At 42.7% G+C, this 22,124-nt stretch overlaps 1 protein-coding gene across 12 annotated transcripts in view; it reads right to left on the reverse strand.

The window, feature by feature from the left end:
• RNLS (renalase, FAD dependent amine oxidase) overlaps window positions 1-22,124 on the reverse strand; it is a 332,808-nt gene that overhangs the window by 77,585 nt on the left and 233,099 nt on the right. For 7 of the 12 annotated variants that reach the window (XM_086679516.1, XM_086679518.1, XM_086679512.1 and 4 more), the window contains exon 6: window positions 16,036-16,211. The exons of 2 other annotated variants lie outside the window; for them this stretch is intronic. In XM_086679516.1, the coding sequence (XP_086535642.1) occupies window positions 16,036-16,211 (176 nt within the window). Of the gene's footprint in view, window positions 1-9,173; window positions 9,276-14,787; window positions 14,960-14,982; window positions 15,936-16,035; window positions 16,212-22,124 lie in introns of those variants that run through there. 3 more of the 12 variants (XM_086679521.1, XM_086679517.1, XM_086679522.1) reach the window with 3 other exon arrangements.

A 22,124-nucleotide genomic window follows, 5' to 3' on the forward strand; every position in this document is an offset into this window, starting at 1 on the left:
CTCAAAGGTAGCGGTTCCCAAAAGTCAATCTATGGCAAGAAGAGAAAAAATAAGGAGAATTACGAGCTTTTTCACGGAGCCGAATGTATTCTATTTATAAATCGGGTATGAGGTTACATCTTTACTATTTTTTTTTTCTTTTCGTTATCCCTTCCATTAAATTCTGGAGGCTGTGTTTGTGCTTCTCAAATTCTTAAGGGCAGAACGCAAAGATAGCAATATTATACTGGTTCCCAAGACATTTAGAGGGATTTTACCGGTCCATGAAATAAAAACGCTTGGACGGTTTTGCATAAAGCCGGGGTGCGCGAGGGGGAAGGGCAGAGGGGAGGCTTTGGAAAACCACCAGGAATCTCAGGTAACACTGCATAACCTTTGGTTTGGACTTGGTGAGTGGATGAGCAATTTTTAAAAAATGGAATAAAATCTCGTGTACGACTCATTTCCCAGAAACTTGCGAGGCCCCTCCTGCAGCCAAATATTAATCTAAACAGAACTAGAACCTAGGGTAACATGTTCTTCCTCTGTTCACCTGTGGCTGAACACTCGGGTAGTAAACACAGGGCTACAGAGAAAAATAGGGATGGGGAAAGACTTAATCAAACGTAGAATAAATGTCTGCCTTCACACTCTATGACCCTAGAGAGAAAATGTTGTTTGTGTTGATTCTATGTATACATCTCCCCATTCCTACCATATTCTCAAGGCACTGATTTTAAGCATCTATCATATGCCTGTTTACAAAAAACAGGGAGAAATGTAAACAAATGAAGAGAGACGAGGGACTGTGCTGATGTTAGTGGAAACGTCTGTTTACATATTTATAAATGAGGATCCAGCCCAGGGCCTCAGAGCAGGATGAGACCTCATTGTTGGGTCAGTTGTGAAAAACATTATCAACCCCTGAGCACTGGTTTTTTCTTGAGTAAAAAAAAATGTGTTCCATTGGCTAAATTAAAAATGTAATGTTTCTATGCTTTTATTTTATAAAAGTCCCTTTGGGGACTAATGGAAATACAATAAAATGTTGCTGATTCCTCTACACTTAACTCACCAAAATGCAGTTTGGTAAGAGATATTTGTTACTGAAAAGCCTTGTGTGTCCTCAGAAATCGCGAGCTACCAAGGTTGTTTTATTCATTTTTGTATTCCCAGCATCTGTGACCCCGCTGAACGTGGCTGCTGTTGAATAAATGTTTGCTCAAAGGACGTGTGCATGTGGGCCAACAAAAAAACTAATTAGAACTTACGAAGGTTTTAAAGTCTCAGAATTCAAAAGGTCTTTAAACATGGAGGAACTTTTTTTCTCTCTGTCTATGAAAATAATTTCCTTTGGTTTTTCAGTCTCTAAATTTTCCTTTACCTTCTGAGTTATCATGCTATTTACTTCCTTCTCGTCTATAACACTTAACACCTGCCAGTTGTCATTTAGTTCTTTAGCACTTGAACTGTCCAGGAGACAGCCCTTCGGGCCCCAGACTCCTTGTTCTGATGGCCCGAAAGCAGAATTCTCTGCCTCTGTCTGGCTCGCCTTTTGTAGGTACCAGGCAAAGTCACCAAGAATATCTGAATCAGCCTGAACTTCAAAGAGCGAATGAAGATGGCTTCCCACCCAGACAATTCAGCCTCACCTTATAAAATGCTATTTACTGTTAACGACACCCCGGGAAGTGTGTAAGGTATCACTAGATGAGCGTGTACGTATGAATATGCATATGTGTGTGACAGTATCTACAGATGTTTGTCTTTTCTTTTTTTAATGTTTATTTATTTTGACAGAGAGAGAGAGAGAGAGAGAGCATGAGCAGGCGAGAGGGAAGAGGGTGACAGAGAATCTTAAGCAGGATCCACATCAGTGAGGAGCCCAACACGGGGCTCGATCCCACAACCTGAGCCAAAGAGTTGGACACTTAACCAGCTGAGCCACCCAGGTACCCCTGCCTTTATTTTTAAAAATGGAGACCCTAGTGACATGGTCCATGATATTTCCAGTTTAATGTCAAAGCTGCAGTGAGCCTGTGCAGACATAGTTACTAAATAATCCTTTATATAATTTTCTTTCCTGGGACACAGTGAATACATTCTAGAAAGCTATAGGTGTCAGGGAGAAAAGAAACCAATTTTTCTGGGTGACCTAGCCAATCTATGTCTATATTAAAAAAAAATTCTCTCATAGAACAGCCAACTCTCTGTGCTCAGATTTTTGTGGCGCAGCCAGAAATCATACACATATGGAATATATTTGCTGTATTATTAAGAAAAGTGATGATATGGGTTATTTCTTAACCGTACGTTGCATATTATTGAAGATAAGTGATACTGAGAACTGGGATAATCATGATAAATTGGAGTGCTGATTATCCCGCTTAGTCTATTTTTAGATATATTTCCTTAAAAAAGATTGCACTCCTTTTGGCCACTGATTTTTGAGGCTCTCAGTCCTATATTATCCTAGTTACAGTACTTAATATTCGTAAAGGGCTTTATCAACACACGGGTGCTTTCCTGCAGAGATGGTACATTTCTAATTGGTTCTTACGTGTTATGATCATTATCTCATCTTGCTCCTGTTCTATTCGTCTCTCCGGTGTTCTATTATATTTAATGGTGATTTCATAAGCCCGTTTCTTTGTCGTGCTTTAGGGGAAAGTTTGCTTGTGTTGTGGGCTCCTGGCTGCGGGGCTGTGTATCTGGTACCACAGAGAGCCGCTGTAAAATGACTATTGGTTGGAATACCCTATATGGGAAGAAAGTGATGTGGTTTGGCCAATTCTCAGTGGAGCTTTTCACTTTATTGGTATTTGTCTATTCTATTTTAATAAACCATGGGGTAGATGCAGGCAGAAAGTGCCACAAATCAATTATATGATCCACGCGGCAGCTTTAGTGGGGGCTTCAACTGCGAAGGACGCACTTTGCTGAAATTGTATATTCAGTTCCTGAAGTCCGCATTAAATCCGTCTAGATCTATTCTACCTTTCAAAGTCCAGGAATCGCCGGAGCGGTCTGTTTAGATGAGGAGTTGTTCACAAGTACACAATAAAGAATGAGATACTGTTTTCTCTAGTGCTGTTGCAGTAATAACAGACGAAACAACAGTCGCATTACAGTCCCCTTTAGAGTTTTTAATTTAATAGAAAATTGTCCTGCCCTTCAGCAAGTTTTCGTACATGCATGCATTAACTCTTCAAACATGTGTCGTGTTCCTAGCAGTTACTGAGCCTGCGGAGGGGGCTGAGGGCACAGACACCACTTCCTAGCCATGAGGTGACCTACCAGATGGGGATCCTTTTGTTTTTGCCTAAATATAAATGTTGCACCACAGTGTCTCAAAGGATCCGATTGCTTGGGATCCTAGGATGCAGAGGGCCAAACATGCTTTCGATTTGTGCGTCTGGACACAAATCTAAAACCATCCTTCCTACTCAAGTGAGCCTAATCACTACTTCTCCCCCGTTTAACAGCTGTTCAATTCCCCACCAGTTCAATCCTTGTCCCTTCTCCCACTCCATTTCCCATCCTCTTCCTGAGGACCCAGAAGAATGGCCATTATTTCTTTCTGATCCTCACTCGTGCTCAACGGCCCCAACAGCTTTTTGTTTGCGCTGCGAGCATTTTGGCCAAAAGATTGCCGCCATTTTGATCTTCGGATCCAGAAACAACCTCCTTTCTACTGTTAATACTGTGAAATTAAAAGAATCAACACTTGTGCTCCTCAGAGAGACAATAATGGAGGATAAAAAAACAAGGGGTTTTAAAAACCAGCTTAATTGGGTGTGATTTATATGCAGTGAAATTCACCCTTTTTATGCTCACTGTTCTATAAATTTCAACAGTATACACAGTCGTGTTAACCACCACAAATATAATATAAAGAACATTTCTGTCACCCGCCCCCCCCCGCCCCCCACATTTCCCTTGTGCCCCTTTGTAGTTCATTCCCTTCTCCCAATCATAGCCCCTGGCAACCATTGATCAGTTTTCTGTCCCTACAATTTTGCCTATTCCAGGAAGCCATACAGGTAGAATGATACAATAGACAGCCTTTGAGCATGGCTTCTTTTGCTAAGATAATGCTTCTGAGATTCACTCATGCTATTGTAGATAGTAGTAGCTTGCTTCATTTTATTACTGAGTATTTTTTCATTTACGGATGTGCAACCTTTTGCCCATTTACCAGGTGGTTAATACTTGGGTTATTTCCAGGGTTTTTTGTGGGTTTTTTTTGGCAATTATTAATAAAGCTGCTATGAGCATTTGCAAATAAGTTTTTATGTGGATGCATGCCTTCATTTCTCTTGGATAAATCCTGAAGGGTGGGGTCCTTGGGTCAGATGGTAAGTGTATATTTAACTTTGTAGGAAACTGTGAAACTCTTTTCCAAAGGGGTTGGGGCCATTCCACATTCCCGCAGCGACATGTGAGGATTCCATTGACATCCTTGCCAGTGCTCGGTACCTTCAGAGTTTCTGATTTGAGCCACTCTACTAGGTGTTCCATGGCATCTCATGGGGGTTTTACTTTACATTTCCCTGATGACCGATGATGTTCAGCATTTTTTTGCCATCCAATCTCTTCTTTTTTGTGGCTATCCATAATAGCCACTGGCAAACACTTATCTGCTTTCTGTCTCTATGGGTTTGTCTATTCGAGACATTTCATATAAATGGAATCATTCAAGATGTAGCCTTTGTGTCTGCTGGTTTCTTTCACTTAGCATGATGGTTTCAACATCCGTCCACATTGTAGCATCTATCAGTGTCTCATTGCCTTTTTTTGTCCTTCAAATGTTTAATGTGTATATTTCTGTGTAATTTCCCATAGGTCTTCTTCTTAGAAATATGTTGAAGACATATTTCCCACCTAACAAGTGATTTTTTTAATTGAGGTATATTCATTGCTTTTCATGGCTGAATAATAGTCCGTCTTACGGACATGCCATATTTTGTTTATTCATTCATGTCCGTGATGGATATCCGTGCTGTCTCCATCTTTAGTTATCGTGAACAGTGCTATAAGTTGTTTGTGTATACGGTTTTGTTTGAACACACGTTTTCAATTCTTTTGGGTATACGGGAGGAAAATAGTTTGGTCATATTGCAATTCTACGTACAATTTATTGAGGGACTGCCAAACCATGTTCTAGTGTCCGAACCATTTTATATTCTAGCCAGGAAGGCAGGAGCATTCCAGTTTATCCACATCCTTACCAGCATTTGTTCTTTTCCTTTTTCTTTCCTTTTTTTCAAATTACAGTCATCCTAGTGGGTGGGAATGGTATCTCATTACAGTTTTAACGTGCATTTCCCTAATGACTAAGGACATTGGGCATCTTTTCACGGGCTGGCTGACCATTTGTATCTCTTCTTTGGAGAAACGTCTACTCAAGTCCTTGACCCATTTTAAAATTGATTGCTTGATGGTTTGCAGTTGAGTTTTTATAAGAGTTCTTTATGCATTCTGGATTGTAGACCCTTATCATATAAATGATTCACAAATATTTTCTCCCATTCTATGGGTTATCTTTTTGCTTTCTTGATAATTCTTGGATGCACACAAGTTGTGACATTTTGATGAAGTCCATGTTATTTACTTTTTCTCTTGCTTATGCTTTTGATGTTATGTCTAAGAAACCATTGCCAAGGGTGAATATTTGCCCTTACGTTTTCTTCTAAGATTTTTATGATTTTAGCTTGTACAGTTAGGTTTTTAATCCACTTGGGTGAATTTTTGTGTGCGGTGTGAGTTCAGGGTCCAGCTTCATTCTTTTGTATGTGGATATCCAGTTGTCCCACCACAGTGTAGACTGTTGTTTTCCATTGAATGTTTTTGGAAACTTATCAGAAATCAATTGATCATAGGTGTGCATTCATTTCCAGAGTCGTGGTTCTATTCCATTAATCTATATGTCTATTCTTATGCCATTACCACATTGTTTGGATTAGGGTAGCTTCGTAGTAAGTTTGGGAATCAGAAGGTAGGGGTCTTCTAGCTTTCTTTTTTTGAGATTGTTTTGGCTATTTGGGGTCACTTGCAACTCCATACAAATTTTGGGGTATTTCTGAAAAAGCCAGTGGGAGTTTGATAGCAACTACAATAAATCTGTTGATCACTTTGGGTAATATTGCCATCTTAAAAATATTAAGTCTCCTGGGGCACCTGGCTGGTTCAATTGATAGAGCATGCGACCCTTGATCTTGAGATCATGAGTTTGAGCCCCACGAGGGACATAGAGTTTACTTAAAAAAATAAATAAGTCTCCCAATCTATGAACACACAGTGTATTTTCCTATATTTAAGTCTTTAATTTCTTTCAGCAATGCTTTATAGTTTTCATTGTAGAACTCTTACATGTCCATGGCTATATTTCTACCTCTTCTTTAGTGAAGTGCTCTTTCAAATCTTTTGTCCATTTTTAAATAACTGGGTCATTTGTTTTCTTATTACTGATTTGTGACAGTTCTTCATATATTCTGGATACTAGTCTTTTATCACATGTATGTTTTTTCTCCAAGTCTGTGTCTTGTCACTTCATTTTCTTAACAGCGTTTTTCAAAGACACTGTTTTAAATTTTCATCAAGCCCAATTTATCAATTTATTATTTTATGGCTTCTGCTTTTTGTGTCTCATTGAAGAAATGCTTGCCAAAACCAAGATCATAAAGATTTCCTCCTATGTTTTCATCTAGAAGTTTTATAGTTTAAGGTTTTATGGTCTATGATCCATGTTTAGTTCCTTTTTGCACACAGTGCGAGTCATGGGTTTTCGAATCTAAAATGAGATGTTCCAGTTTCTATTTTTCGACTTCTTAGTGGCATCACGTTAGGCAAAACCATGTGCCACGAGCCTCAGTTTCTTCATTTAAAGCAAAGAGAGTAATATTTACTTCCTGATCTGTCAGAATTGTCATGAGGATCAAATGAAAAGAAGTATAAAAGTGTTTTCTAAAACCAGAGCAAAAATGTTAACTATTATTTGTAGCTGACGGCAGCGAAAGAACGATGACAGAAGAATGTGTCATAATTGGGGGAAAGCCAGAGCTCAAGCAATGACTGGCAGTCGAGGGAGGTGTCTGAATGCCTGTGTTTGAATCCCAGTTTGGCCACTTCCCAGGGGAAGAGCATCACACGAGGGACTGAGCCTCTATATCCCCACGTCGTCTGTGCAATGGAGAAGCAGACCCTCCACAGGGTGGATGGAGACTGAGCGAGTTAAGCACAAAGCGCGATGAGCTACACAGAGTGGGGTAGGGGATGAATAAACGATTTTTTTGAGACACACACAGAGAGAATGAATATATATAGAATATATAATGAACACACACACACACCACACATAGTGTAATAAAATGATGATGTGCACTGTCATGTTTCTAAAAATGCTATAAAAGATGATGGCAAAGACCAAGGTACAAACAAAGAGTGCACCTTTCACTCTCCTGCCTCTGGGAAAGTGCATGTCTTGCTAGAATTTCATGCTAACGTCATTCCCTTTGCCTGTTTGACTTCATTTTGTAGGAGTCAGCTCAAGACACATCTTCTCTTAGGAAACTACGAATTACCACTCTCACCTCAAACCGCTCTGCATTCAAGACAATATTATACACACCTTTCTTTCAGCAAATTGTGCTATATCATGGTTATCTGCTTCTTGGTCAGTTTTCCTGATTATATAGGAAGCTCCTTGAAGGAAGGGAGCTGTCTTTGAGTCTTCCGAAAGCTGTATGATGTCTGATTTAGAGTAGGAGCTCAATATATGTGTGTGAAATGGAAACATGAATGTACATCATTAATTTCTTTAAAGATTTAAAAAAAATTTTTTTAATGTTTTATTTATTTTTGACAGAGAGGGAGAGAGAGACAGAGCATGAGCGGGGGAGGGGCAGAGAGAGAGGGAGACACAGAATCCGAAGCGGGCTCCAGGCTCTGAGCCGTCAGCCCAAAGCCCGACGCGGGACTCAAACTCATGAACCACGAGATCGTGACCTGAGCTGAAGTCGGACGCTCAACCGACTGAGCCACCCAGGCGCCCCTAAAAAATTTTTTTTTAATGTTTTTATTTATTTTTGAGACAGAGAGAGACAGAGCATGAGCAGGGGTGGGGTAGAGAGAGAGGGAGACACAGAATCCGAAGCAGGCTCCAGGCTCTGAGCTGTCAGCACAGAGCCCAATGCGGGGCCTGAACTCACGGACTTGAGATCACGACCTGAGCTGAAGACAGACACTTAACCAACTGAGCCACCCAGGCACCCCAAATGTACATCATTAGTTTCTAATGTGGATATAAATAGTGTATGTCAGCAAAACTTTTGTTTGCTGTTTGTATAGCATAATACTGAGGTCTATCCTAAAGACCAAGGAGACTTACCCTTTATGGAAATGTGCTGGAATAGGGTCTATTTCTCTCAGGGTATCCACACCCATAAATAACATCCGCCATCAAGTTTTAAGTAGTAATACTGACTGCAGATGAATATATACAGCATTTGGACACAGACTGCTTTAAAAAGCTTTCTATAAAGCAATGCTGCTCAAAATAATTAGTTCTTCTGAAAAAGCGTCACACTGAATACAGGCAGGATTAGTCTCATGAGTACTTAAGAAAAAATGATTTTATTAAATGCATGTGTTAAAACATTTAATAGCTCACAGAATATGGAATTTTGTGAAGAGGGGAAATCTCTGCTCATATAAACTTCAATTAAACTGTGACTGTACATCCCTAATTCAATGACCAGAATTTCTCAGCCAATGATCTCACCTATATGCAGCTACCTCATAATAAACTGAAGCAACTCATTAGTTAGGGGCCAGTGACAAAGAGGTGGGAGATGACTCAATGGAATGCTTAGGACTGACACCTGTTACATGACTAGCTGTTGACGGATTGGGTCATGCCATAGTCCACTGATCCCGGAGGGCCTGTTTGGGCTCTCCGTATGTTACCGTAAACTTACGGCACCTCGGCAAGAGTGCTCTTGTGGCCGTAATTTCACTCCAGGAAATGTTGACTCATGGCATAAGTGTGCTAAACGACCAAACTCTAAAAAATGTGCAAGTTCGTCTGGGAACAAATGGCAAGAAGCTGAAAAATCCATAAACTTAAAAAAAAACAAACAACTAATTGACAAAGAGTTCCTTGCCTCCATAGACATCCACCTCTTTGGTCTCACCTTGCTCTGATGTCATTCAACAGTCCTTATGGTGTGACCGTCACAGCCCCTGGCATTGACTCAGTCCTTCAGAAACATGCCTGTCCACAGCTATTTGCGTAACTGAAGTGGAGAGTGCAGAAAAGAGAGAAACAGAAAAGACAGTAAGAGAAGTGAAAAAGGAGGACAGCATGTGGCCACGAAGAGAGGAAGTCAAGGAAAAAAACAAGGGATGCACGAGCTAAGCTAGTAAGAAATGACCCCACTCCTTCCCTTCTTCCTCTTGCCATCCCTGTGTAGTAAAACCTACTCAGAACTTGCTTTGTCCTGGCATCTGCAGTAAACATTTTCTACTGTGTTGTCTCCTTTCGTCCCAACGACAACCGCTGTGGGGTAGGTTCAGATGTCACCATTCACACACAGGCCCTGGGGCTCCGAGCATCAAGTCTAGCTCACTCAGGGCACACCAGGCGCCCAGCTTTGAACCTAAATCTGTCTGACTCCAAGGTCCAAGATCATAATCGCCTCGTTAAAAATCCAGAAATTATAAAGCACAGATATGGGGGGCAAATTACAGGACCAGGGACAGGATGAGCGATAGAGCATGATTTCATCGTGGAAATAAACTACAAAGCAACACACGGGATGTACTTGATTACTGTACGATGATTATTTCTTTTTCAAAGCACCTATCCTAGAAGGCTGTATGTTTAAATCTGTGACAGTGCACTGGCCAATGTCTTTGAGGTGTACCAGCTTTTTCTAAAATGTTTTTAGAATCAGCTTACCAGCCACATTAAAAACAGACAAATGTAAGTGTCTATATTTCTTGAGTTACATAAATAGAATAAAAACATTAAAGAAAAGTGTCAAAATTGACCATCTATTTTATTAAGAAAAGGTTTTTGTTTGATGTTTACTTATTTTTGAGAAAGAGAGAGAGACAGACAGAGACAGAGAGAGAGAGAGAGAGAGAGAGACAGAGAGAGACAGAAAGAGAGAATGAGCAGGGGAGGGAGACATAGAATCCAAAGCAGGCTCCAGGCTCCGAGCTATCAGCACAGAGCCCGATGCGGGGCTCAAACTCATGAACCGCTGAATCATGACCTGAGCCGAAGTCGGACACCTAACCGACTGAACCACCCAGGCGCCCTGTTGTTATTTTTCTAATGTTTATTTATTTATTTTGAGAGAGAGAGAACAAGTGCAAGTGGGGGAGGGGCAGAGAGGGAGAGAGTGAATCACAAGCAGGATCTGCGCTGACAGCCCCACATGGGGCTTGATCTCCTGAACCGTGAGATCATGACCTGAGCCAAGATCAAGAGTTGGATGCTCAACTGACTGAGCCACCCAGGTGCCCCTATATCTGTTTTTAGATGGGCTGTGTTGTGTGGTGGCTAAGGCCACAGGCTCTAAAAATAAAGCCGCAATAAAGCGAGTATCACAATAAAGCAAGTCAAATGACTTTTTGGTTTTCCATGCGTATGAAAGTTATGTTTATACCATACTGTAGTCAGTTAATTATGCAATAGCATCATGTCTTTAAAAATGTACATACCTTATTGGTACAAAATGTTAACCATCATCTGAGCTTTCAGTGAGTCCTAACCACTGAGCACAGATCACCACCATAAATATCATAATAATGAAAAAGTTGAAGATATTGTGACAATTACCAAAATGTGACACAGAGACGCGAAGTGAGGAAATTTCATTGGGAAACAAACAAACAAAAAACCAGTGCTGATAAATTGCTTGACCCAGCATTGCCAGAAATCTTAAATTTGATTTAATTTTTTTTTTCAACGTTTATTTATTTTTGGGACAGAGAGAGACAGAGCATGAACAGGGGAGGGGCAGAGAGAGAGGGAGACACAGAATCGGAAACAGGCTCCAGGCTCTGAGCCATCAGCCCAGAGCCTGACGCGGGGCTTGAACTCCCGGACCGCGAGATCGTGACCTGGCTGAAGTCGGACGCTTAACCGACTGCGCCACCCAGGCGCCCCAGAAATCTTAAATTTGTAAATAACACAGTATCTGTGACACGCTAAAGCCAAGTCCCATAAAACAAGGTATGCCCATATTTTACATTTCTTTTGGTTGCGGAATGGTGTTTCTTTGAGCGCAACACAAGACCGGGCCATGAGGGGCTCTTGATTTATGCAGGTCATACTAGTATAACGTTTATAGCAGGTGCTCTTAATGCTGGACTCGAGGGAGGACCTTGGGTTGCTTATAAATCCTCATAATTGTATGCAATTTTTGTGGTCATGTGTACGTGTATATTTTGAAATGATGGGAACCTCCATGCTCATAGCGTTCATCAGGTTCTTAAAGAACTCATGCTTCTTCTAAAAAAATATGAATGGACTGCCACTGGGGAGAGAGAAGGCATAATCTCAGGGCAAAGGGCCACGTAAAGAAATGTAACTACAGAAGATACCTTATTACTAATCGTGCCGCAAAAGCTTAAGAGGCTAGTACGCATCTGTGTATTTTGTCAAAGATACCGATGTACTCATTCATTCACCACCTCCCTCTCCTCTTTCCCCTCCCCTTAAATTCCTCTTCTGATTGATTTCCTTGGTATTTGAAAACGCATTCAGTGTTTTGTTTTGTTTTGCTTTGCTTTGTTTTTTTTTTTGAAAAACATAATTCATGGGTGCGCTAAATAAAGTGGGGGAAAGGGCCACTGGTATTTTGGGGGACTAAAGAATGTGGGGAGGGGCGCCTGGGTGGCGCAGTCGGTTAAGCGTCCAACTTCAGCCAGGTCACGATCTCGCGGTCCGTGAGTTCGAGCCCCGTGTCGGGCTCTGGGCTGATGGCTCAGAGCCTGGAGCCTGTTTCCGATTCTGTGTCTCCCTCTCTCTCTGCCCCTCCCCCGTTCATGCTCTGTCTCTCTCTGTCCCAAAGATAAATAAACGTTGAAAAAAAAAAAAGAATGTGGGGAAAAGCAGAGTTACTCACAAGCAAATCAGACAATTCCTCTAGTTTGAGAAAGGCTTCATGATGAGCCCCAGAACAAGGGAAAGCACAGCAAATAGGAGTGAGTTTCGGGGTCCTCAAACTGATCACCACGTCCCATCCAGGTATGCCGGAAGGCATTTTTAGTTATTACTCTCCTCCTGAAAGGGCTAATGTATCACACCAGTCACAGAAATCTTAACACAATGCATCCCAGCTTAGACATCAAGTTATACTAACTGGATAAACAGTTCAATCATGGACAGCAAAGAGCACCAACGGGAAGACTAAGAACCAGGAAAACCTGCCATTGCTTCGCTAAGTTTGCTCAAACCACCTATTCAAGCGTGTTATTCAAACCCACGTGGGAGGCACCGAATGGCTCCCAAGTCTTTCACACACGCCTTCCTCCTTCATCCGCCTCTTTTCTCCCGGCAGGGCAGCGCCCACAAGAATGCACCGTTTTCTTACTCAAGACCAAAAATTCAACTTCGTGTCTTAGGAGAAGGCCATCAGCAAATCCTCGTCTGCAGGGTTCTATGAGCAGAGTCCCAGGCACGCCGAGGGCATTTGTTAAGTGCTTATTGAGTAAATGAGTAGCCAAATGAATAATGAGCAGACATCTTTCACTGCCCCCTGCCACCGTGGGCAAGTCACATTAGAGGCAGCCCTGGGCATGGGAGGGCAGCCACTTCCTGGGAGTGGCTTGAGCCCTAAGGGGTGATGCTCTCCCCAGAGGTCTGATGAGGTTAGGAGGTACTGCCTCCTAAAGGAACGTACCGAGGGAAGTCTGGGGGAAAGAGGGTGTGGTAGACAGAAATCATGCTGCCTCTAGCAAAGATGGCCGCATCCTAATCCCCAGCATCTGTGAACGCTGAGGGAGCATTAAGGTTGCAGCTGGAATAAACGTCGGTAATCACTTGGACCCCGGATGGGGGGATTTTCCTGGATTATCTAGGAGAGCCCAAAGTAATCACAAGGTCGTCCAAGGAAGAATAGGGGCAAAAGCGAGGGCCACAGTGACGCACAACAAGGACTTGACCGGCTGCTGCTGGCTCTGAAGGTGCGGGAAGGGCTCCGAGCCAAGGAATGTGGGCAACTTGCAAAAACTGTAACACGCAAGAAAATGGATCCTCTCCTAGAGACCACAGAGAGAAAAACAGCCTGCCCACACTTCAAAACTGGTCTTGAACTTCTGACCTCCAGAACTTAAGGTAATAAATTTATGTCGTTTCCAGCTACTAAGCTTGTGGAGGCTCGTGGCCACAGCCCTATGGTACAGAAGGTCCGTGAAGAGCAGGGAAGGACGGAGAGGCTGGGAAGACTACTTTTGTCATGACTAGTCATGGGACCTCAGGGAGGTCATTTCATGGTTTTCTCGTTGCTATAGTGGGCCAAAACCAGCCACCTCATCAGACTACTTCCGATACTAAATGGGATCACATATCGCAGTGGCCCAGGCTCCTGGGCTGTCACACTGGGTACTCATCATTGCTCTCTCTTTCCCTCTTCTCCCCTCCCCTTCACAGCCACTGGGTACCAGGATGCAGCGCAGGGACGCAAAGGAAGAGAAAAAAGGGAAAAGCTAAAATGAATGGAGATAAAGAGCCAATCCCGAGGGGTCTAGGATGGGGAATCCACACCACTCACAGCTGCCTGGTGTAGGGGACACCCATCCTGTGGTCTCTCTAGGGTTTTGTAAAGTGAGGGTTTGAGGGGCTTTATCATTTGGCGGAAAGGGGGTAGAAAAGGAAGAGGCTAGAGTGTGAAGGATAGGAGATGTTTGGGGTGGAACAGGAGAGGAAGAGGAAGAAAAGAAACATAGGGTGGGATCCAGGCTGGAAGAAAACAGGGGTGGCATCTCCCCATTATGGGGACTACACTGCTGCTCAGAAATGAAGGGAACTTCCAAACAAGCTGGTTGTTCCTCTTTCTTTTTTGTCCCTGCCCCTACACAATCCTCCCCTTCCATTCATGCATATGGTAGACCACAGTCATGCACATACATCCATGAACTTGTTGAAGGTAGCTCAGGTGTTCCGGGACAGTGAGGGAATAACAGGTGCTTACACTGATGTCAGGTTTCAAAGGTTATGACGGACCTTTGAAAAGCACTGGAGAAATGTTCCCTTGGGAACAATAACGGAAAACGAGTTAAATCCTATTATATCTCGGGACCTGTCATTCCTATTCCTTTTTCTAAGGTGGTGTGGGAGATTATCTATCTATCTATCTATCTATCTATCTATCTATCTATCTATCTATCCAACCATCTACTTACCTACCTACTTATCTACCTATCGTCTAGTTCACAATATGGGCAAGATTTCTGCCACAAATGACAATGTTATGCTTTGTACCCTCAGGCTACTAGGAGAAGGGTAGAAAGGGGAAGAGTAGAGAATGCAAGCTTCTAAGTTTAAATGAAACAGCTCGCTCCCTTTTAGACTCTGCAGCCAATGTAGATTTCATGACACAGAGCTGTAAACGCACTGGGACAATTTCAAGAGAGAACATCCAAATTGTAATAAAAATCATTGCTACGGCTTGGATGTACTTTGTGTTCAGATATTTTTTTATTAAATTTTGTGACATTGCACAACTTTGAATAGGTCATTTTGTGGTTAGGACAAATCTATTTCTGTTAACGCATTAAATTTGAAGACATAAGGTGGCTTGAGCCCATCTTTTAAGTTTATTATTTTGCAGAAATCACAAGAAGAAACTCACAAACTACTGTTTCTTTTAAAGGAATATTTATAAATTGCCAAATGACTGTGTAATGTATCTAGCTTCAAATTATACCGACAAGATGATTTCCCTGTCTTCTTTTTCAAGTCAACCTAAAATGGAATTAAGTATCACTTAAAGACATTAGCTATTGGGATCTTTCAATGCTTTTTAGAAGGAAAGAGGAAAGTCTTCTAAAGTGACCATGACCTGTTTAAGTAAATATTTTCCCCGAAGGTTCACTGTATAATTGAACTTGAGATGACACGGGTAAACACACAGACATGCTGTCATATTTTAGGAAGTAATTTACCATTTCCTCTGATTTTGGATAGCCCTTTAAAACATACAAAATCTGCTGCAATTTCTCACAATACTGCTTTTGGGTAACCAATAGTGCGGATAAATTGGTTAATCAACAGGCTCAGAAATCTTGGGGAAGACACGTCACCTCTCCTTTTCTCCCTCTGACCTTCACTCCACTATCCCCAATGGCTTTACAACTGAGTTTACAGATCAAAAGATTCTTTTCTACAAACATTCACAAACTTCTGTTGGAATATGCAGAGGTTGTCGCAAAAGTCAACATTTACTTAGAGTAAAGAGCTTGAAGTCTGAGCCAGTAGAGTCATCAGCAGGTTGATCAAACCCTGAAAAACAGCTTGCGTAGCTGAATTCTACAGGTATTCACCTTTGTCCCCCAAAGAACCCTGCTTGCGGCAGTCAAAACCAAAGTGGGAACTTAACAAAAATGAAAATTGTGGTAGCGAAATACACTAACAAGGTTAATCTAACACATTGCAAAAAATTGGGGAGGTTCAAGTGGTTTCTATATAACCACAGTACTGATTTAGAAAAACCCCAGAGAAACAGCTGCATTTTGATATACAACCTGCCTTGCTTGAATAGGAAACCCCGTATTTTCAGGGTGTGTAAGTCTTGAGATGCTAGTCTTTGAACATAAGCCCGGGGGAAATTGCGTGCATCGCTTATTGGGAAATAACAGGCTAAAAAGACCCGGAGAAGTTCACAGCCATGTACGAGGCAAACAAATATGTGCCCCCGAGATCAGATCGTCCATTTCTTTTACTACAGAGTGGCAAAGATGAGAAAAAAAAATCATCAGTTCTGCTGACCCAGTCGGTTTGCTTAAGAAAACTGTGCCCATACCCCTGGATTCTCTGATTACCTGGGAATATCTCCATTTCTGGCATTTGGTGACAACTGGTTGAGGCAGACCTGGCAAAATGCTTTCCAGCTGCTGGTAGATTAGCTCCCGCACGTCCTCAGTGCTGTGCTCCAGGTATGTGACTGCAAATGGGACAGTGGTGTGAACCACCAGGGAAGGTCCCACTTCTGATGACTCTGGTATGAGAGGGACACAAAGACGCACCTTAAAGCGGGTAACACAGAAGCATCTGTCAGCGTTTCAAACCGGGTTTAAGAGTAAATCGTTGTAATCAGATAATACAACAGAAGAAAAACAGAGTCTAATCTCTGACCACAAAACTGGGCTACCTCTGAAATTCAAAGTCAAGCTTCTCCGAAGAGAACAGAGTTACGATGTTATTTCATGTCATGTCACGTCATTTCATTTCATTTTTCATTTCATTTCATCTTATTTTATTTTAAGTGTATTTACTTTTGAGAGAGAGAGAGAGAGTGTGTGTGTGTGTGTGTGTGTGTGTGTGTGTGTGTACGCACAACTTGGGGGGAAGAGCAGAGAGAAAGGGTGAGAGAGAATCCCAATCAGGCTCTGCACTGTCCACACAGAGCCTGACACGGGGCTTGATCTCACAAACCACGAGATCATGATCTGAACTGAAATCAAGAGTCGGAAGCTTAGCTGCTGAACCCCCAGGCACCCCCCAGCATATTTTAAAGAACAAATTTTAGGTCTTGCTAAAAAACTGGAAGGAAGGAGAAGAAGAACACCTAATAAGTTCTGCCTTGGGTATAATCAAATTTATCAGTGTGCTCATCTTCTCTCATCCACTAAATTATACGTTCTCTAGGCAGAAGCTGTTTCTTTTTTTAAATTTTTTTTAACGTTTATTTATTATTTTTTTGAGACAGAGAGAGACAGAGCATGAAGGGGGAAGGGGCAGAGAGAGGGAGACACAGAATCAGAAGCAGGCTCCAGGCTCTGAGCCATCAGCCCAGAGCCCGACGCGGGGCTCGAACTCACGGACTGCGAGATCATGACCTGAGCTGAAGTCAGACGCTCAACTGACTGAGACACCCAGGTGCCCCCAGAAGCTGTTTCTTATCACGTATAGCTTATATTCTCCTTAAATTCTGAGAACAAAGTAGATGTGCAGTAAATATGTATTCATTTTATGTTAAATGGATTGCAAAATATTTTGTTGAAATTATATTAGAATAAAATATCTTAGGGATGCTTGAGTGGCTCGGTGGGTTGAGCATCTGACTTCAGCTCAGGTCATGATCTCACGGTTCGTGGGTTCAAGCCCTGAGTCGGGCTCTGTGCTGACAGCTCGGAGCCTGGAGCCTGTTTTGGATTCTCTGTCTTCCTCTCTCTCTGCCCCTCCCTGGCTCGTGCTCTGTCTCTCTCGCTGTCTCAAAAACAAATACACATTAAAAAAAAATAAAATAAAGTAAAATATCTTTACCACATAAAAAAATCAAGCTTCTCTCTAAAAATGGGCTTGACCTCATAGCATTAAGAGAAAAAGCTCCCTCATTCATGACACGGAGATACTTCCCAATTTTGGTTGCCGTCAAATTTTTTTTTTGCTATATTTTCGTAATTTCAAATAATGTACATCCACTTTGTACCTTTCACTCTTTCCTAGAATATAGAAAATCAAATGAAGTTTTAAGCTGAAAGCAGAGTGACCAAGGCATTAAAAAGTACAGTCTTGGGGCGCCTGGGTGGCGCAGTCGGTTAAGCGTCCGACTTCAGCCAGGTCACGATCTCGCGGTCCGTGAGTTCGAGCCCCGCATCGGGCTCTGGGCTGATGGCTCGGAGCCTGGAGCCTGTTTCCGATTCTGTGTCTCCCTCTCTCTCTGCCCCTCCCCCGTTCATGCTCTGTCTCTCTCTGTCCCAAAAATAAATAAAAAACGTTGAAAAAAAAAAAAATTTAAAAAGTACAGTCTTGGCAGGAACGTTAAGAGTTCGCCTGTTGTTATTATTTGTTTAAATCACACAGAAGAGGAAGTTGGGAGTAAAATAGTAAGAGATCTGAAATGCATGAAAACAACATTAAGATATTTGGTTCTTCCCCCCACCCCTTGCCGACACAAAATATTAATGTGTATAAGGTACCGATGGGGGTTGGCAAGCCCGATTCTGAAAATTCTAATTTAGGATTCTAAAGGCTACGGCAATGATCCATTGGAGGCTGGCTTGTACGCTTTTTACACATTAAAAAGAAAAAAAACAGGGGCGCCTGGGTGGCGCAGTCGGTTAAGCGTCCGACTTCAGCCAGGTCACGATCTCGCGGTCTGTGAGTTCGAGCCCCGCGTCGGGCTCTGGGCTGATGGCTCAGAGCCTGGAGCCTGTTTCCAGTTCTGTGTCTCCCTCTCTCTCTGCCCCTCCCCCGTTCATGCTCTGTCTCTCTCTGTCCCAAAAATAAAAAATAAATGTTGAAAAAAAAAAATTTAAAAAAAAAAAAAAAGAAAAAAAACAACCCGTTGAACAACATAGGCCACTTGCTTGCTATATGCCCACTTACTCTCTTTACCTTGCAAGGTTTTTGTTTTGTTTGCTGTAAAATCAGAATGTTAGTACCTATCACACCGGTCTGCGGTGGGGACTATGGAACGTAACGCACGTGAAGTGCTCGCCACGATTTCTGGCCCAGAGTAGGCGCTTCATAAATGTGAGGTATGAGACGAGAAGCAATAAACCAGATATGCACAAAAGAAAAAAGTTCTCTGGTGTTGCCCAAATGGTGGGTGTGCATTATCTTTTTAAGTACTTCACTTCTTCCACTGCTCGGAGCATACTGGAGTATGAATTTTACAGCAAAACACAAGGGAAGGGAGTCCCAAAATATGCTGTAAGCATTTGAAAGGGAAGCCAGTGCTCCTAAATTTTTTTATATGCGTGAGGCGGGACAGCTGGCATCAGAATCCGTGCAGCAAATACAGGGGCGAGGAGACTGTCCACTGTTTTCACTGTTTTCACCTCAAGCTGCAACAGCTTGAAAGAGGAAGCACAGGGACCATCTCTGAACATTCAGTGTTTAACCAGCCAGGGTACATTCTGCAGATACCTCACAGAGGGGAGGGTCAAGCATTGCAAAGCCTCAATGCCTGTCACCCATGGGGCTCTGGGCTGGGTCAGTCGGTAGAGCTTGGGACTCTTTTTTTTTTTTTTTTTTAACATTTATTTATTTTTGAGACAGAGAGAGACAGAGCATGAGCGGGGGAGGGGCAGAGAGAGAGGGAGACACAGAATCGGAAACAGGCTCCAGGCTCTGAGCAGTCAGCACAGAGCCCGACGCGGGGCTCGAACTCACGGACCGCGAGATCGTGACCTGAGCCGAAGTCGGACGCTTAACCGACTGAGCCACCCAGGCACCCCTTTTTTTAAATTTTTTAAAAAAGTTTATTTATTTTTGAGAGAGAGAGAGGGAAGGGAGAGAGACAGAGAGAACGAGCAAAAGAGGGGGAGGGGCAGAGAGAGAGAGGGAGACACAGAATGTGAAGCAAGTTCCAGGCTCTGAGCTGTCAGCACAGAGCCTGACGAGGGGCTTGAACCCACAAACCAGGAGATCATGACCTGAGCTGAAGTCGGGGGCTCCACCAACTGAGCCACACCCAGGTGGTAGAGATTACTTAAAAATAAAACTAAAAAAAAATCCTGTTACCCATTATTGCCTCAGGGAATGTTATTTAAGTTACTAGGTAATAGATTCAGAAAGGCTTGTTCGACAAGGGGGTGTCAATACCACCCCTCTTCCGTAAGGTACCACATCTTCCCGCAGACAGAGAAAACTTCTGGGTGCACATTCTGATGCACAAGAGCTGGGGTTCTGAGCTCACTCATCGATGGCACGCTTCCACGGACAGTGAAGGCTAGCCGCGTGCTGAGAAGCTGGAGGGTGCTCCCACCCAGCTATGTGTTCTAGGGGGGCTTGTCAAACTACCAGGGGCAGCGATGGTGTTTTGCCAGACTCCTCCCGTTTAGCCATCCAGTCCAAGAAGAACAATAAAGAAGGAAATTTAAGACCCGAGACGAAACAGTTCTCGCATGGCAAAGAGAGAACAACCTAGTTGCTTGGTTTTATTGAAATCAGACTGAAAGTTTCGAGAATTCAGATCAAAATTTGAATAGCTGCAACCTAAAACAATGAATTTTAGGGAAAAGCACCTTCAACCCCCAAATGAAAGGGTATTTTTATAGAGGCTGAAGTCCAAAAACACGAAGAGCCGACCAGAGTTTAAACACAACGAACGTTTGGAAATAAGAGCCTGGTAAAGAGCCACAAACATGGTAACAGGATTCAGAGCATATGGTCATATAATTATTATTCTTCGGCCACTGGGAAGGCAATGTTATCTTTCCTTTTCTTCTCTTCATTCAGTGTAAGGATTAAATGCGTTAGGATGCATACACATCCTCCTTCAAATATAAGGTACTACACAGATGTAATGCATCCCCAGACAATATTCTTGTTCTGACCTGTCTCTGGTGTAGTAAGAGCGACTTTAGAAACGGAGAACTGAGTTAGCGTCTCTCAAAGCAGGAAGATTGTTTATTATATCAATATTATATCAAAACAGTGGCAGACTATTCCTAGATATAGGCACAGCAGTGTTGAAATGTTTCTTCTTTATCGTGGTAAAATATACACAGCATAAAATTTATCATTTTAACCTATTTTAAGTATACAGTGGTCTCACCTTAAATATGCCCGCATTGTCCTGTCACCATCACCGCCATCCGGACCCATAGTTTTTTAATCTCTCCATATAACCTCTATATCCATTAAACACTGACCCCTACCTCCCCCTTCCCCTAGCCCCTGTCAACCAGCATTCTATCTTTCGCTATGAATCTGACTACTTTAGGTAGCTCATATAAGTGGAATTCTATGCTATTTGTCCTTTTATGACTGGCTCATTTCATTTAGCATGATGTCTTTCAGGTTCATCCATGTTGGAGCAGGTGTCGGAATTTCTTTCTTTTTACAGGCTGCATCCTATTCCCGTGCATGGAAGGGCCACATTTTGTGTACGCATCCATCCGTCGATCCATTCATGCATTCTTCCGCCTTTGGGCTACTGTGGCTAATGCAGCGGCTACCGCATTTCTTCGTTCCCACCGGCAACGCAACGAAGGTTCTAATTTCTCCATATCCTCAACATCTGTTACTTTATCTGTTATAACAGCCACTGGGCTACAGTTCTGAGTGGAGGTCAAGACACGAAGACTTGGTGACAGCCGTAGGAGCCTCAGTAGTGGCAGCGAAGCAGCATTGCCACCTGCATTGATACAACACCGAGCTCTAGAAGGTTCTCGAGTGAAACACTTACAATCAAAGCTATAGAAGTCCCCTGTTCTCCAAAGAGAAATGGAAACTTTTCTTCGGAGAGTACATGAGCTGCCTCGGATCCATCATTTCAGTCATAAAAATAACCATTAACAGGGGTGCCTCGGTAGCTCTGTCAGTTAAGCAACTGACTTCAGCTCAGGTCATGATCTCACGGTTCGTGGGTTTGAGCCCCGTGTCAGGCTCAGTGCTGACAGCTCAAAGCCTGGAGCCTGGAGCCTGCTTCGGGTTCTGTGTCTCCCTCTCTCTCTGCCCCTCCCCCTCCTCGTGCTCTGTTTCTCTGGTCTCTCAAAAATAAATAAACATTAAAATTTTTTTTAAATAGAAAAAAAACCATTAACAGGTTAAACACACTTAAAGACCCGATGCTACTCATCATAAAATACATTTTTTTTTTTTTTTCAACGTTTATTTCTTTTTGGGACAGAGAGAGACAGAGCATGAACGGGGGAGGGGCAGAGAGAGAGGGAGACACAGAATCGGAAACAGGCTCCAGGCTCCGAGCCGTCAGCCCAGAGCCCGACGCGGGGCTCGAACTCACGGACCGCGAGATCGTGACCTGGCTGAAGTCGGACGCTCAACCGACTGCGCCACCCAGGCGCCCCCATAAAATACATTTTTAAAGCAAATCCTAACTCAACTGCGTTAAGTCAGAGAATGTGATCCTAATGATACTCTAAGAGCTCTTGAATGGCTTCATACATAGTCACTTTTCATAAGTTACCTGGGTGCTTGAATAGAAGTTTTTAGCTGT

Source organism: Puma concolor, chromosome D2, assembly GCF_028749965.1.
Source record: "Puma concolor isolate L17-30 chromosome D2, mPumCon1.1.hap2, whole genome shotgun sequence".
In the NCBI taxonomy this organism is placed as follows: Eukaryota; Metazoa; Chordata; class Mammalia; order Carnivora; family Felidae; genus Puma; species Puma concolor.